Genomic DNA, 14,865 nt, shown 5'->3' with positions numbered 1-14,865 from the left:
GGAAGTATCAAAGCAACGAGAGAACCTAGGATACGATGCTCTTCAAATTCGAGCTTTAATGCCTGGACTGCTCAGAATTTCTGTGCAAAGAGGTATCAATCTTGCTGCTCGCAATCACCCCAAGAGAAGTCCTTATGCTGCTGTCAGAATATCCAAACAGGTTGTCTTTTTACTAAAGACATTTGGTGTTCTTTTTCGTATGGGTTTTCGATCTTTTATGCTTTCCTTTTTTACAAAAACGAATTGCAATTTATTATATATAAATGATTGCGCTGTGGATTCTGAAGACTCGTGTTGTAAGAAAGACTGTTAATCCCGAATGGCGTGACGATTTGACAGTTGCTGTTTTAGATCCTCGTCAACCAATTTCTGTGGTCAGAGACTCTTTCATTAGCGATAAAATTAAAACAAATTTTTGTAAAGTAATTATATTTTTACCTAGCATTCTAACAATCTTTCTCGTTTTTTTCTTGATCCAGTCAGCGTATTAGAAACCGTAATACCTATATGCTGATTCTATGTGTACGTATGGTTGTAGACAGTGTACGACAGAAACATGTTCAGTGTGGATGAGAAGATGGGAGACGCAGAGTTTGATGTTAGACCAAATGCCCTACCAAACGGTACAATAAGCACTAGAATATCGCCTTCAAGCTCTAATTGCCTGTCCGAAGAGATGACAATCTAATGCAGGATATGTGCCTCAGATTGAGAAATATCGAATCCGGCCAAGTCAAACTTCAGCTGCGGTGGATTGATATTCTTCCTGGCTTCGAATAATTTTATTTTTCTTTATTTCCTTCTTTCTTTTGTTCGGTTTTTCGTATTTGTGTTGTCATTACCAGTTTCATATAGTGAAATGGCTAATCCAGTTACAAAATTTTGACTTCAGCAGTCCATTTGGACTTCCGAAAAAATTAAAATAAAAAATTCTAAAAGGGCTAATCCCCATTCGATCGGTCCGATTTACACCCTTAAATTCTATACGTATTAATGGGATAAATTTCAGGCACCCTCACCGAACCATTGCCATATTGACAATTACACCCCAAACATTTAAATTTTTGGATTCTATATCTATATCTATATCTATATCTATCTATACTAATGCATATTCTATATCTATATCTATATCTATCTATACTAATTATAAAAGGATGAATGTGGTTGGGATTTCTTCTATTTTTTATTTGTAGAAAAATGCCCTCACTAAATTTCTTTTACATATAAACTTTGAAGGAAAATTACATAATTTAGTTACCAATTAATATACAACAAATATAATAATAATAATAATAGTAATAATTAACTTCATACGATTCATTGTATTAATGAGATTAAAATTACCATGCATGTATTTATAATTCAAATTCACACGATCCCAATGCATTTTTCGGAATTAAATTGTCTATTGATATACCCTGTTAATCGGCTCTAAAACTTCTAATCTGTAACAATCTAAAATAAATGATTAAACGAAAGAAACTCAAGGGTCTTAGTTAGTGGTTTGAGCACCATTAAAATTCAATTAATTTGGTCTATTTCTCAGTTTTTTCAAGTTATACCCTCTTGTGTTTCTCGATTTTTTAAGAGTTGGATCGTGAAGCATGGTCAAATTTACTTTTTTGTACGGACCCTCAAATTTGTAGACCTCTTGTAATTTTTTGGTTTATCTTCCATATATTAAAGTTATCATGTGTTCCAACATTACATATATGAGTTCATATAAATGGAATGCACATTTCTTGTATGCAGCAAATGAGAAACAAGAAAAAGAGAAACAGAGGATGAAGTGTGCACTGCAACAATATCGGAAACTATTTAAATAATATTGAGGGGAAGTTGCTGCTGCTGTGGGGTAATTTGCTATTTGGCTTTGTTTCTTTTCAAAATGTAAGTAATTTCGTTACGAAATGAGTACCAAATTTTTCATGTTAAATATATGTTATATATTATTTTATATAAGTTATTGTTGTATATGTTATTAATTGATGTTTACAATATAAAGTATTGGTAATTGATCTAATTCTAGGTAGTGGTATATCTTCCATACTATACAAGAAGGACAAATGCAACATGATTAACTCAATAAGTATTATAGAATGTTTGAAATTTTATTTAATGGAATTGCCTTATTGATACCAAAGTATATACAAATCCGTGTGTGTATAGTATATGTAATGTTTATATACTACTTATTAAATAAGAATATTTAATGTTAACGGTATTAACTAATAACTATATAATTTATAGAGCAAAATTCATTTTGCCCTCTGTACTATGCGAAATGTATCATTTACCCTATCCCCTTATGTATGGAAAACATCAAACACCCCTCTGCCATTAGCCTGTTTCCTAATTTCCGTTAGTCAAACCCTTTGAAAGACTATTACAAAGAAATGTTGGCTCTTTTTTTTTTTTTTTTTTTAACGAAAGTACCCCAAAAAAATTCTATATATCTGCTTAATTTTGACAAATGTTCATCTGATTTATTCCTTTTTAGCATTTCTTTCACTTTATTCAGTCATTTTCTTTTTTTACTATTTTCAGCCATTTTTCTTATAATTTTTTTTGATAAGTCGAATAAATAAGACTGAAGCTTTGCAGATTATGAATGTAAAACCCACAAAAAAGAAAACTAAAAGCCCTGAAATCTAAAACAACCCCTAAAATTGGAATAAAACCATGTGAAAGAATTACAAATTAAACACAAAGCTTTTCATATTATAATATGAAAATCCCTCGAGAAAGAAAACTAAAAATCTCTAAAATCAAACAATAAAATTGACAAAATTCTACAATTTGACTTACGCTAAAAACCATCAACAATCCACAAAAAATACGCCTAAAAAGGTTAGCAATTATATAAGACATAAAGCAGGGTAAAGAAGTCACTGCATGCTCAGATTTAATACCGTTAAAGATTTAATCATTGACCCTTAAAAATAAGGAGGTATTTGATGTTTTCTATACATCTTGGAGTAAATGATACCGTTGACACAGTACTAGAGTGCAAAATTTTTGCCCTGATTTATATTCAAATAGTGAACACCAATCAAATATTCAGAGAAATACATAAACTTATAACATTCAGTGAACCTTTTTTTTTCTTAGACTATCAAAAAACAAATATTATATGAAGGCCAGTAAGGGAAATATACATTAATAATCTATGCACGAAAATGTGAAAGGGTTCCAAAAGAAAAAAAAAGGTGGTTGCAAGAAAGAAAAAAAGCTAAAAAGAAAAAGAAAGAAAACTAATAAGTATAAGAAGAAGCAAAGTAAATAACATATTTTACTGATAACTAAGAGCACATCAAATTTTGGGAAAAGATAGAAAAAGATACCCAAATTATAAAGATATAATAAAATAAAATAAAATAAAAATTATTAGACTTATGAATGAAAATATAAGTAGAATGTATGAGTCTAATCATATTGCAATCTTAGATTTAGAGGGTGTTTGGCTAGACTTAGAAGATTTTTTTTTCTTTTAAAAGTACCGCTAACCCACCTGTTTATTTAAGATCTTATAATGAGTAAAAATAGCTTATAAGCTCATCACCCAAACACTTTAATCATTAATTGCAAAAATAAGACGTAACAACTTATCAGCTCTTAAAACATCTTATCAAACGTAAGAGCTTATATGTTATTTAAAACAAAGTTTAGCCAAACATGCCCTTAAAAAAACTTATCAAAAACAATATAAACAATAAAAAAAACTCATAAATATATTAACTCAAGACGTGCAACGCACGTCCACTTTCCTAGTATTTTAAAAAATCTCAAAGGGAATATTGGTAGGGTGTTTATGATGACGACCTTATTGACCTTATTGTTATCAAATGTCAAATGTTGACAGAGTCGCTAATTAGACAACTTAATTATGACTTTGCTCTTCTTGTTAGTGTCTAAGAAATCAACAAGTTTTTTTCTTAGCACTGCTACTTCAATAGATGGCTGCAGCTTATGCAGCTTTAGTTTCTCTCACTCATACTCTTGATCAGATCCTCCTCCACCCACCTCCTACCCTTGATATCATTTTTGATACAGATCAGATTCAATCTCTACGAGATAAGGCCGAGTACTTTTTGGTAGATTTTTTCGAAAATTATACAAGTAGTGGAGGCAATAAAGAGATGGAAGACTTGGAGACGATGATCGGTGATGCAGCATATGCAGCAGAATATATCGTTGAGTTCAATGTGATGAACCAAATTCTTGGAAGATCTTCAGCCGATAGAGAAGAAAGCTCCAATCTCTTGTTTGAAGGTGTAGAAATTTCAATACAAGAGTTCCTTTTCATTGAGAAAGAGTTGGTGAAATTCAAGAAAGATATGCAACGACCTAATAACTACTACTTGACAACAAAAGCTAGTTCTTCTTCTTCATCAAGGCCTCTTCTTCCGGCCTGTGGCAAAAACAGCATGGTGGGATTCGACAACCACATGGATGAAATTATGGGCGCTCTCTCCACCAACGAATCTAATCTTCGGATCATCTCTATTGTTGGAATGGGAGGCATAGGTAAGACTACCCTTGCCACTAATGTTTTTAACAATCCCTTTATTGTGGAGCACTTTCAGCTACGTGCTTGGTTTACGGTATCCCAGGAATATACTGACAAGAAGATTCTCCTAGGCCTTTTGCATCAGATCAGTAATACATATCGAAATGCATATGAGATCGATGATGATGATGATGATGATGAAGATGATGATTATGAAATAGGAGATAGACTGCACAAAACTTTGTTTGGGAGGAAGTATTTGATAGTGATGGATGACATGTGGGATATCAAGGCGTGGGATATGGTGAAAAGGTTCCTTCCTGATAATAGTAACGGAAGTCGAATCTTTGTAACTACTAGGCTGATGAAGTTGGCTGTTGATATTGGATCTTGTAGCCCTTATCAACTGAATCTTCTAGAAAAATCACAGAGTTGGGATTTACTCCGTGAAAAGATATTTGCAGAAGAACGTTGCCCCGATGAATTGGAGGGAACTGGAAAAAGTATTGCGACAAAATGCAGAGGACTTCCATTAGCTCTTGTTGTGATTGCTGGGGTTCTTGCAAAGTCCAAGACAAAACAACATTGGGTGTCAATTGAAAAAGATGTAACTTCAGTGGTAAACAATGAAGATGATGAGTTCTGCATGAAGATACTATTGTTGAGCTATAATAACTTGCCTATACATCTAAAGCCTTGTTTCCTTTACTTTGCCGTGTTTCCTGAAGATCATATCATCAAAGCGGAAAGGCTGGTCAGGTTGTGGGTTGCTGAAGGATTTATTAGGCAGTATGGGCATAAAAGCTTAGAAGAAATTGGAAAGGAGTACTTGAAGGATCTTATTGATCGAAATCTCATTTCCGTCAATTGGAGGTCAGTTACGGGAGAAGTGACCGGCTGCAACATTCATGATGTTTTAAGTAACCTATGCAAGAGAGAAGCTCAAAAAGACAATTTTATTCTCTCGTTCGCTAGAAAGCTTTATAACCCCGATATTTTAACTTTCATGAAGTTCACACCACGTCTCAGCATTAATGATGGAAAATGGAAAGGGACGAAACATAAGCCATATACATCACAGATACCTACACGGTCTTTGTTATGCTTCTCTAAAGGGGCTTCAACTGATTACACGGCTCGTCGGTTTCCATTACTACGAGTATTGGATGTAGTTGATATATATCCCAAAGATGAGATTCTACAGCTAATTAACTCAAGGTATGTTTCTTGCATGGGTTCGATGATGTTGCCGTCTTCAATATCCCGACTTTGGAGCCTACAAACATTATTGTTGATGGAAAGTTGATTATGCCAGGTGAGATATGGCAGATGCCCCAACTTCGACATGTTGTGGCCAACTCTATTATCTTGCCCGATCCTCCGCCTCCAGATAATGTCCAGAAAATCATACTTCTTGAAAATTTACAAACACTTTCAAGAGTAGTAGATTTTGAATGCACTGAAGCGGTAATTAATAGAATCCCTAATGTGAAGAAGTTGGAAATTGTTTGTGGGACAATTGGATCTAATTGTTTAAGGAATCTTGGACTTCTCCATAAACTCGAACAACTTAATCTGGAATTAATTACTGGTACTAGTTGCTGTGGAGAAATCGTCTTCCCAAGTTCACTTAAGGAGTTGATCTTAAGTGAATGCAAGATTCCTTGGGAAGATATGTCAGTTGTTGGTTCTTTGCCCAACCTTCAAGTTCTCGAGTTGCACAAAAATGCTGCTATAGGGAAAAAGTGGATTCCAAAAGAAGGGGAGTTCATTCGACTGAAGTTCCTATGGATTAACATGTGTGAATTGGAGATATGGGAAGCAGACAATACACATTTCCCATGTCTAGTGAAACTAAATCTTGGATACTTAAACCTCAAGGAGATCCCTTTGGATTTTGACGAAATATTACCACTTCGAGCAATTAACTTATATCACAATAGCAGCAATGACCTTCGGGCATCTGCAAATGAAATATCAGAGCGACGAGAGAACCTAGGTTACGATGCTCTTTATGTTCAAAAGTTTACATTTGGAGTGCTCAAAATTTGGGTGAAGAGAGGTATTAATCTTGCTGTTGGTGGTGGAGATCCTTATGTTGTTATCACGATGGGCAATCAGGTTTCGTGTTCCTACTTTTTGATGGTTTTTTTTGTTCATTAATGTTATTTTCACCCTCTTCATAATATTCTTTTAGACAAAAAGGATAACAAATTTGCATTAAATATTTTGTCTTTCGAATTTTCAAAAACAAATTTGCAATTTAGTATAAATATTTATGATGCAGAGTGTGGAGACTCGTATTGTGACAAATGATGTTCATCCTATATGGGATGAGGTACTCACAATTTACGTTTCAGATCCTAGCCGTCCAGTTTCTCTGGTGAGATTCTCTAATTTAAGATAAAAATAAATTTGGCAACTAGTTTTGTAATATTTATTTCTCACCATTTTTCTTTGTAGATCCAAAATCTGTAGTTTCAAATATGTTATGTGTATATGCTGATTCATAGTTTGTGTATAATGGTTGTAGACAGTGCGAGAACACAACAAGTTGAGCAACATGGATAACAAGATGGGTAATGCAGTGATTGATATTAAACCATTAGTACAAGCCGTTACGGTGCATCAAAATGGCCTTCCAAACGGTACAGTTATCACAAGACTACTGCCTTCAAGCTCCAATTGCCTGTCTAAAGAAAGTTCCATTGTCTGGGAAAATGGGAGAGTAATACAGGACATGTGCCTGAGATTGGAAAATGCCGAATGTGGCCAAGTCGAACTTCAACTCGGGTGGATTGATTAAATAGAATCTGGTGAAATCAAATTTCACTCGAGTGGTTGAAGTTCATTGTAACACCCCGCATTTTCGGTAAAATAATTTTTACCACCCTTATGTGCATATTTGTGAATTAGAATTTATAATAATTCTTGCATGGTTAGTATTTACGTGAATTAGGTAATTATGTGAAATATATGAATTATGTGATTATGTGAATTATGTGCTTAGGAAATATTTTGAGATAGTACGTCGAAATAAATTATTTTTCATAAACTAGGATTTTATTCTTGCATATGAATTTAAATGAGCATTTCATCATATTTTTGCATGCACAAAATTTTAGAAAATAAATTTTCTCATGCATTTTAGGATTTTTAATTAATGTAGAAAAATTAGAAAATCCTCCCCTCATTTTCTTTAATTTTCGGACACCACACACACACACACACATGATTTAAAAATTTCATATTAGTAGACATGCATTAGTGTGGTTGTACTTTGAGCATAGAAAAAATACCTAAAAGCTAGCCTCCCTACCCTCTAGACTAGGCTTGCTTTTCCACTCCCACACACCACTTTAAGACCAAAGGTCTTTCTTTCTTCTTCCTCTCCCCTTCATTTTTTCGGCAGCCATAACACCACCACCATATCCACCACCTTCTCAAGCTTGAACCACCCAAGAACCACCACCACTTCTATTTTCGGAAATTGCAAAATCACCCCCCACAAAAGATGTATTTTCCTTTCTTCTCCATTGGCTTTGACCTCTCCAAAAACTTTATAAATACCTCACATGCTCAAGATCAAAATACACTCTCCACCTCCAATCTTACTATCCTTAAGTTCAAAGTCTCCTTCTATTTCAATAGAAGAAGAATTTTCGGCCAAGGCTAAGTAAGCTTCCTCTTCCTCTTTTCTTTTTTTTCTTTTTTCGAAAAGAGCCAAGCTCTTCTTCATCCAAGTTCTTCTTGTTCTTCTTCTTCTTTTCTTAATACATAATCTAACTCTTAATCTTTTCTTGTATTAGAGAGAAAAGAGCTAACAAATCCTTCCCCTAAAGAGAGAGGTGAGAATTCTTGATTTCTTGCTCAAACATGCAACACCACTAGTATTTTCAGTTTTTATGTGTTTTTATTGCTTATCCTTGCATATTATGTGATTATATGGTTTAGATGATGATTGAATGTTAGTATTTTGAAAATATAACTTTGTTCTTGAAGTTCTATGATTTTTCGAAAATTTGGGGAAAAATGCATAAATTGCTTATTTGGCTTAATTAGTGCCTTGCATGTGTTAATCTAGTGTTTGATTGTTGATTTGTGAAAAGAAAATGAATTTTTGGCCTAGCCATGAAACTTTCGGATTTTTGGGGGAAAAAATGCATAAATGGCTTATTTGGCTTAATTAGTGCCTTGCATGTGTTAATCTAGTGTTTGATTGTTGATTTGTGAAAAGAAAATGAATTTTTCGCCTAGCCATGAAACTTTCGGATTTTTGGGGGAAAATGCTTAAATAGCTTATTTGGCTTAATTAGTGTTTTGCATGTGTTAATCTAGTGTTTGATTGTTGATTTGTGAAAAGAAAATGAATTTTTGGCTTAACTAGGAAACTTTCGAATTTTTGAGGTAAAGTGCTTAAAATTGCTTATTTGGCTTATTTGATATCTTGCATGTGTTGATCTTGTGTTGGTTGTTATTTTAAGGCCTTGCATGTTAAGATTGGTGATTGATTGTTGATCTAAGGTCTTACATATTAAGATCTAGTGATTGATGGTTGATCTAAAGTCTTGCATTTTAAGATCTAGTGTTTTCTATGAAAATGATGAAAGAACTAAGAATTTGTGCTAACTTGATTTAAAATACCCTTGTATGTAAAGATCTAGTGTATTTACTTGAATAAATGCAAAGATGGAAGTCTCGAATTTTTATTCTTGTAAAAATGCTAGATTTAATGAGCTTTTGATGTTAGATTGTCTTTGCATGTTTAGATTTTGGTTACTTTATGTTTTTGTGGCTAAATGATTTTTTGAAACTTTATTTGTAATTTCTTATGTGCTCTTGCTTGCTTATGTGAATCATTGGGTGTGAGGATGAGAGAAGGGTAAGTAGAAGGGTGCATGTGTGGGTGCATTAGTGTATGAAATTTTAAAAGATAAAACTATGATGGAAAGTCTTTCGAGGTTACGGTAAATTTCCCGGGTACGGCGAGTCGGTACCGTAGGGCCTAGGGGTGGTTTGATCCCACGTAGATAGACAGATTCGAAATATATGAGGTTATTTACCGGTAACTTAGATTGACTCTTCCGAGGGATTCCCGATGATTTTTCATGTCATGCATGTTGCATTATGGTGTTGAGGATATGAATGAGAAAATCTCACTCTATGGTCTTGGGATCGTAAGGTTATAAAGGTGGGAAATTCTCATTCTATAATCTTCAATACGTGTCATGGCATAGGGTTATAAAGGTGGGATATTCTCACTCTATGGTCTTGGGATCATAGGGTTATAAAAGTGGGAATTTATCTCACTCTATGCGTGTGACAATTATGTGATGAAGAACGCCGACGAAAAAGGGAAGTATATGATTGCTTTAATTTATGTTGCATGTCCATGTATAAGATATATGTATGTATATATATATAGATATATGTATGCTCTATGTGTTATGTGTATTCGATAATACTTCAAGATTCTCATTGAGTCCTCAAAGGCTCATATAGGTGTTGTATGTTTGTAGGTATACCCGATTTGGAGCCCGAGGAGTGAAGTTGGGAACCGAGCTCGAGAATCGGAAGGAGATCGTATGGAGGGGTTGTGGATTGTGTTGACTCTTAATTTAGTTATATGGTTCTATTTGTATAATATGCTTGTAAAAACTATTGATACGGTTTTAGGTATTTTCTACCGTTCGCTTCCTCCGATCGGTGGAAACTATTAAAAGACAATATGTATAATATTAATTAGGATTACCCTCTTTTGGATATTTAATCAGTAATCCGTAGTATTTTGTAAGCGAAAGCGAATTTTACTATATATATGCATGCACGCTTTTCGGCTAGTAACCTCTTCGTGTCTTGCCTCGATGTTTGGAAATTATTTTCATATAGGTTCTCTGCTTAGAAAATCATGAAAGTTTAGTAGTCTCTGCATCTCTCTGTTCTCATCATATTGATAGGTCGTTTGTATGATTTGGGTAAGTATTCAATTAGTTATGATTTATTTCTCACTACTGCACTGAAACAGGGTCATCCGGGTGTTTTCTGGTATAACTGGAGTTTTACTCACTTAAATGCATTGTTTCCACTTGGAAAGTGTTTTGAACTTATCTTTCTGCCTTGGGTTAAAATTTGGTAGTTTTTGGGTCAGTGAGGAATTTATTACGAATTTTCATAACTCCCTCCCCTGTTCTGGATTTTAAACTGAGTGACTGTGCCATTTTATTTATTTCTCCTAAATGGCCAAGAATCTTTCAAAACTGTTTTAACGGAGTGATATGGACCCATATTAGATAGTATGATATTATTTTGGGGTTATTTCAATGCGTAGTTTAAGAGTAATTAATTTTTAAAGTTTCTGCACTGAATCTGTCCGAACTTGCATTAAGTCCATCATGCGTAGTTATTTTTTTAGTCTTGCATGTAGCATGTATTTGTGTTAATTGTTTGATTAGGGTTTAGTATAGTGTGACCTCTCTCCCTCTGATTTAAAAAGAAAAATCTTTACGTAAATTTATATCCACAATAATCATTTTTAAAAGTCTTCCGCTAAAATTACATATAATAAGAGTAATCGAGAAAGGGGTGCCACATTTCTACTACCACTAATTTACGGGTGTGATTGGATCAAATTAAACATTGAGTAAAATAGTGAAATTGCAATGTAAAATAATTGATACGTTTAACGAAATCATAAATTTAAATGGAAATTTTGTTTTATTGTAATTTCGGACATGTATAGTAATTTTTTTTTAATTCATAGGAGGTATAGAAGAAGAAGAAATAAATGTAACATCAATTTGATTAATAAAATCGAAATGGCTAGTCCAAATAATTGGAGAAGAATGTAGTAGAAGGTGACTCGTAGGAGGTTATATTGCCGCAGTTAGTGAATCTTCAAGTTCCGAAGCTCCATACATGAATATCATAGAGGATATCGAGCGGGTGAGTGAGTGGTTTGAGCATTTTTGGATACAACACGTTTCAGGGGAGGCCAAATAAGTAGCTCATGAAGTAACAACTTTGTCGAAGACGGATAATTTCTCTATTTAAGTAGGAGAGAAGCTCAAAAACATAATTTTATAGTCCCTTCAAAACTGGTAACCAAAATGCTTCACCAGATCCACCTCAGAATTAATGGTGGCCAATGGAAAGATATGACACTAACGAATTTGTTATATCAAGAACAAATTTGAGCTTTCTAAAATCAGATTTTTTTGTTTTTCAATTGTTTTGAGTTTGAATACTAACTAATGCAGTTTTACTGATCTCAAGATTTGAATCTTCTGCCTTTTTCTTAATGAAAATTCGGTTCGGTGTTTGGTAATTTATTTTTTTTGAATTCTGAGATTCGGTACGGTATACGGTATTGGTGTCCGGTATACCGTACCGTACTGAATACCGAAATATTTAATATATATTTATTTTTTTCTTTTATTTTAAATCCTTTAAGGTTATAAAAATATTCTAAAATACTTATAGATTGAAAATGTTTTTCATTATTTTCAAATTAGCCTCTATTCATAATCACTTTATGTTTTTAGGGCAGGCTATTGAAATTTGAATGTCAAATTCAAGAATTATTTCGTTTAAATTGTTATTGTACCTTTTCTAAAATAAGAAAATATATTTCGGTTTTACCGGTACCGAACCGTACCGAACCGAATAATTTGGTAAAAAACCATACGGAACTGAAATATATTTTCTTATTAGAAACCGCAATACCTATATGTTGATTCTATATGTGTACGTATGGTTGTAGACAGTGTACGACAAAAACATGTTCAGTGCGGATGAGAAGATGGGAGACGCAGAGTTTGATATTAGACCATTTGTACAAGCGTTTAAGATGCATCCAAATGCCCTAAGCTACCAAACGGTACTATAACCACAAGAATATTGCCTTCAAGCTCGAATTGCCTGTCTGAAGAGAGTTTCATTTTCTGGAAGGATGACAATCTAATGCAGGATATGTGCCTCGGATTGAGAAATATCGAATCCGGCCAAGTTAAACTTCAGCTGCGGTGGATTGATATTCCTGGCTACGAAGATTTATAGACCACATCTTGTTGTCGCTTCTCGTTTCTTCGTATCGTGGATTTTTTTGTAATTGTTTTAATTTTTCTTTCTTTCCTTCTTTCTTTTGTTTGGTTTTTCGTATTTAAGGTTCTCTGGGAATGAAAACTTCACGTTTATGTCCCACAAAATTTGGACTTGTGCAATCCATTTATAGGAATTTTTACGAAAGGGCTAATTCCAATATGTTTACACCCCTATATTATATCTATATCTCTCTATCTATCTATCTATCTATCTATCTATCTATATATATATATATACTATCTATAAAAGGATGAATATGATTGGGGTTTCTTCCATTTTTTGGATGTCCAAAAATGCCCCTAGGTAATTAAGTTAGTAAAAAAAATTAGGTGGTGTTTGCAAATGCTTTTTGAAAGTGATTATGCGGTTTTTTTGCTCATAATCTGTTTTTAGGTGTTTGCAAAATCAACTTTTGCTTTTGCTTCTCTTAAAATAATCTGTTTTAAGCTATTTTTTTAAAAGCACCCCTAACCCTGCTTTTTCAATTTTAGTTCATTTTCCGAAATATTTGCAAACACCCCCAACTTTTAGAAATAAGCACTTAAAACTAACTTAAATCACAATCACTAACTTCTGCTTTTAAATAATCATTTGCAAACACCACCTTAGTAACATAAAAATAATAAATTGATACATCTGCGCGTAGTGCATCCACAAATGAATGGGTGCATGATCAATGTAGTGAGTAACCGCTTCCACTTATACAGGGGAATGAGCAAAAGAATTTGAAGAGTTGGGAGAATAAATGATAAAATATACTCTTGAAATACTGGTTTCCTACTATAAAACACATCATATGTGGAGTGGAAAGAAGTGCAATTCTCCACTTTCACATTTCGGTGAACTAATATTCATATTTGTTCTATAAGTGCTTTTTTCAATAGTTAGTAATTAAATTTGCAATTCATTTGTTTTTCAATTTTTTGTTGTAGATTAAAAAAAAATTGGCATCCATCACAACGAAAAAATTAGCATTGAAATAAACCGGCAACTTCTCTACAAGATGTGCATCAAGAGCTACATGCCGGAATTTTCAGGTTTAAGAAGTTATTCTGTTTTACAGTGTTTCATAATATCGAATTTCCTAGAAATTTTGATTCTTTTTTTCTTCTTATTTAAGTTGAATGATTTTTTAGGTTTACGAAGTGATTTTGTTCTACTGTACTTCATAATATTGGATTTCTTAGAAATGATAGGTTTTTTGTTCTTATTTCGGTTGAAATTTTTATTGGACTTTCCAATAACTTCAAAGAAACTTTCGTTGAGAAAACACTTCGAAGAATAACTAAAAGATGAAAAAAATGTACATTTTATTTAGAATATTTAATCATTTACAATTACTTTGGCCAGATGATAAGTTCTCACCATATCAGTGAAGCATAATTTAATTTCATTGAAGCATTTCACTTATGATTCAAAAAAGTTGTATTCTTATAAAAAGAATAATCTTATAAACGTGAAGTTGAAGTTAAAAATTTAATTAAAAAAAGAATATGACAGAATATGTGTAGGCATTACAATCCATGAAAATGTAAAGACATTTACAATGTGCATTTAATTTAATTATATATCGATGTTAATGATGGATATTGTGTATATATGTGTATAATTTGGAAAAATATTTGACATACAAGATGTAATAGGATTGAATTTAACAAAAAAAAAATGTTATATATAATTTGTTATATGAAATATAAGAGTATTTTAGGGAAAATTACGAAAAAACCCCTGAAATAAGCTTGATATGCCTAATTGGGTCAACCCAATGGATTCGAGCCCAATATTGAAACCCAATATCACCGAGGCCCAATCACCTTCAAATAAGGTTTGGGCCCAACGATCTCATCTAAGGTATAAATAACGATGTAATTCATTTGTAAAAGGTACGCCCTATTATCCAAATAATACTAGGAGTCATATTCTCCCAACTATTTCTACCATCCGCACGTCTGACTTGAGCGTCGGAGGGGTTTCCGCCGGATCAACCCCCGGCCTAGTTCACGTGTTCTTTGTTTGTAGGTATCTCAGGGCCATCTAGCACGTGAGCAGTGACCCACTTTGCTTTCCCAGCTCCTTCAATCTCAACTATCTAAGGTGATCTATTTTTAGCATCATCATTTTGGCGCCGTCTGTGGGAAGGCAAACAAGATCACGTAGCGCGCAAGATGGCCTTGAGACTTCTGCTCAGGGGAGTGTGACACTGCTAACAACCACCCACCTCGTGGAGGCTCTGGCTTGTCACTTCCTCCTCC

The 14,865-nt window shown here is 33.5% G+C and overlaps 1 protein-coding gene, 1 long non-coding RNA gene and 1 pseudogene across 2 annotated transcripts; all 3 read left to right on the top strand.

The window, feature by feature from the left end:
• Positions 1-3,959: 3,959 nt before the first annotated feature.
• LOC105972784 (putative late blight resistance protein homolog R1A-10) lies at positions 3,960-7,357 on the top strand. The gene is made up of 3 exons (XM_088816770.1): positions 3,960-5,731; positions 5,829-6,634; positions 6,801-7,357. The coding sequence occupies exons 1-2, from the start codon at positions 3,960-3,962 to the stop codon at positions 5,830-5,832; spliced, it is 1,776 nt and encodes a 591-aa protein (XP_088672896.1). The 3' UTR covers positions 5,833-6,634; positions 6,801-7,357.
• A 416-nt stretch (positions 7,358-7,773) lies between these two features.
• LOC148771048 (uncharacterized) lies at positions 7,774-10,104 on the top strand. Its single transcript, XR_016031019.1, has 3 exons — positions 7,774-8,189; positions 8,323-8,361; positions 10,033-10,104. It is a non-coding gene; the product is annotated as an uncharacterized LOC148771048 (long non-coding RNA).
• Positions 10,105-11,428: 1,324 nt separating this feature from the next.
• Positions 11,429-12,568, top strand: LOC148771047 (protein C2-DOMAIN ABA-RELATED 4 pseudogene; annotated as a pseudogene).
• Positions 12,569-14,865: the final 2,297 nt, after the last annotated feature.

This window comes from Erythranthe guttata, chromosome 4 (assembly GCF_056151865.1).
Source record: "Erythranthe guttata isolate IM_541 chromosome 4, IM_541, whole genome shotgun sequence".
Lineage (NCBI taxonomy): Eukaryota > Viridiplantae > Streptophyta > Magnoliopsida > Lamiales > Phrymaceae > Erythranthe > Erythranthe guttata.
This window is presented reverse-complemented; position numbering and strand designations above follow the sequence as displayed.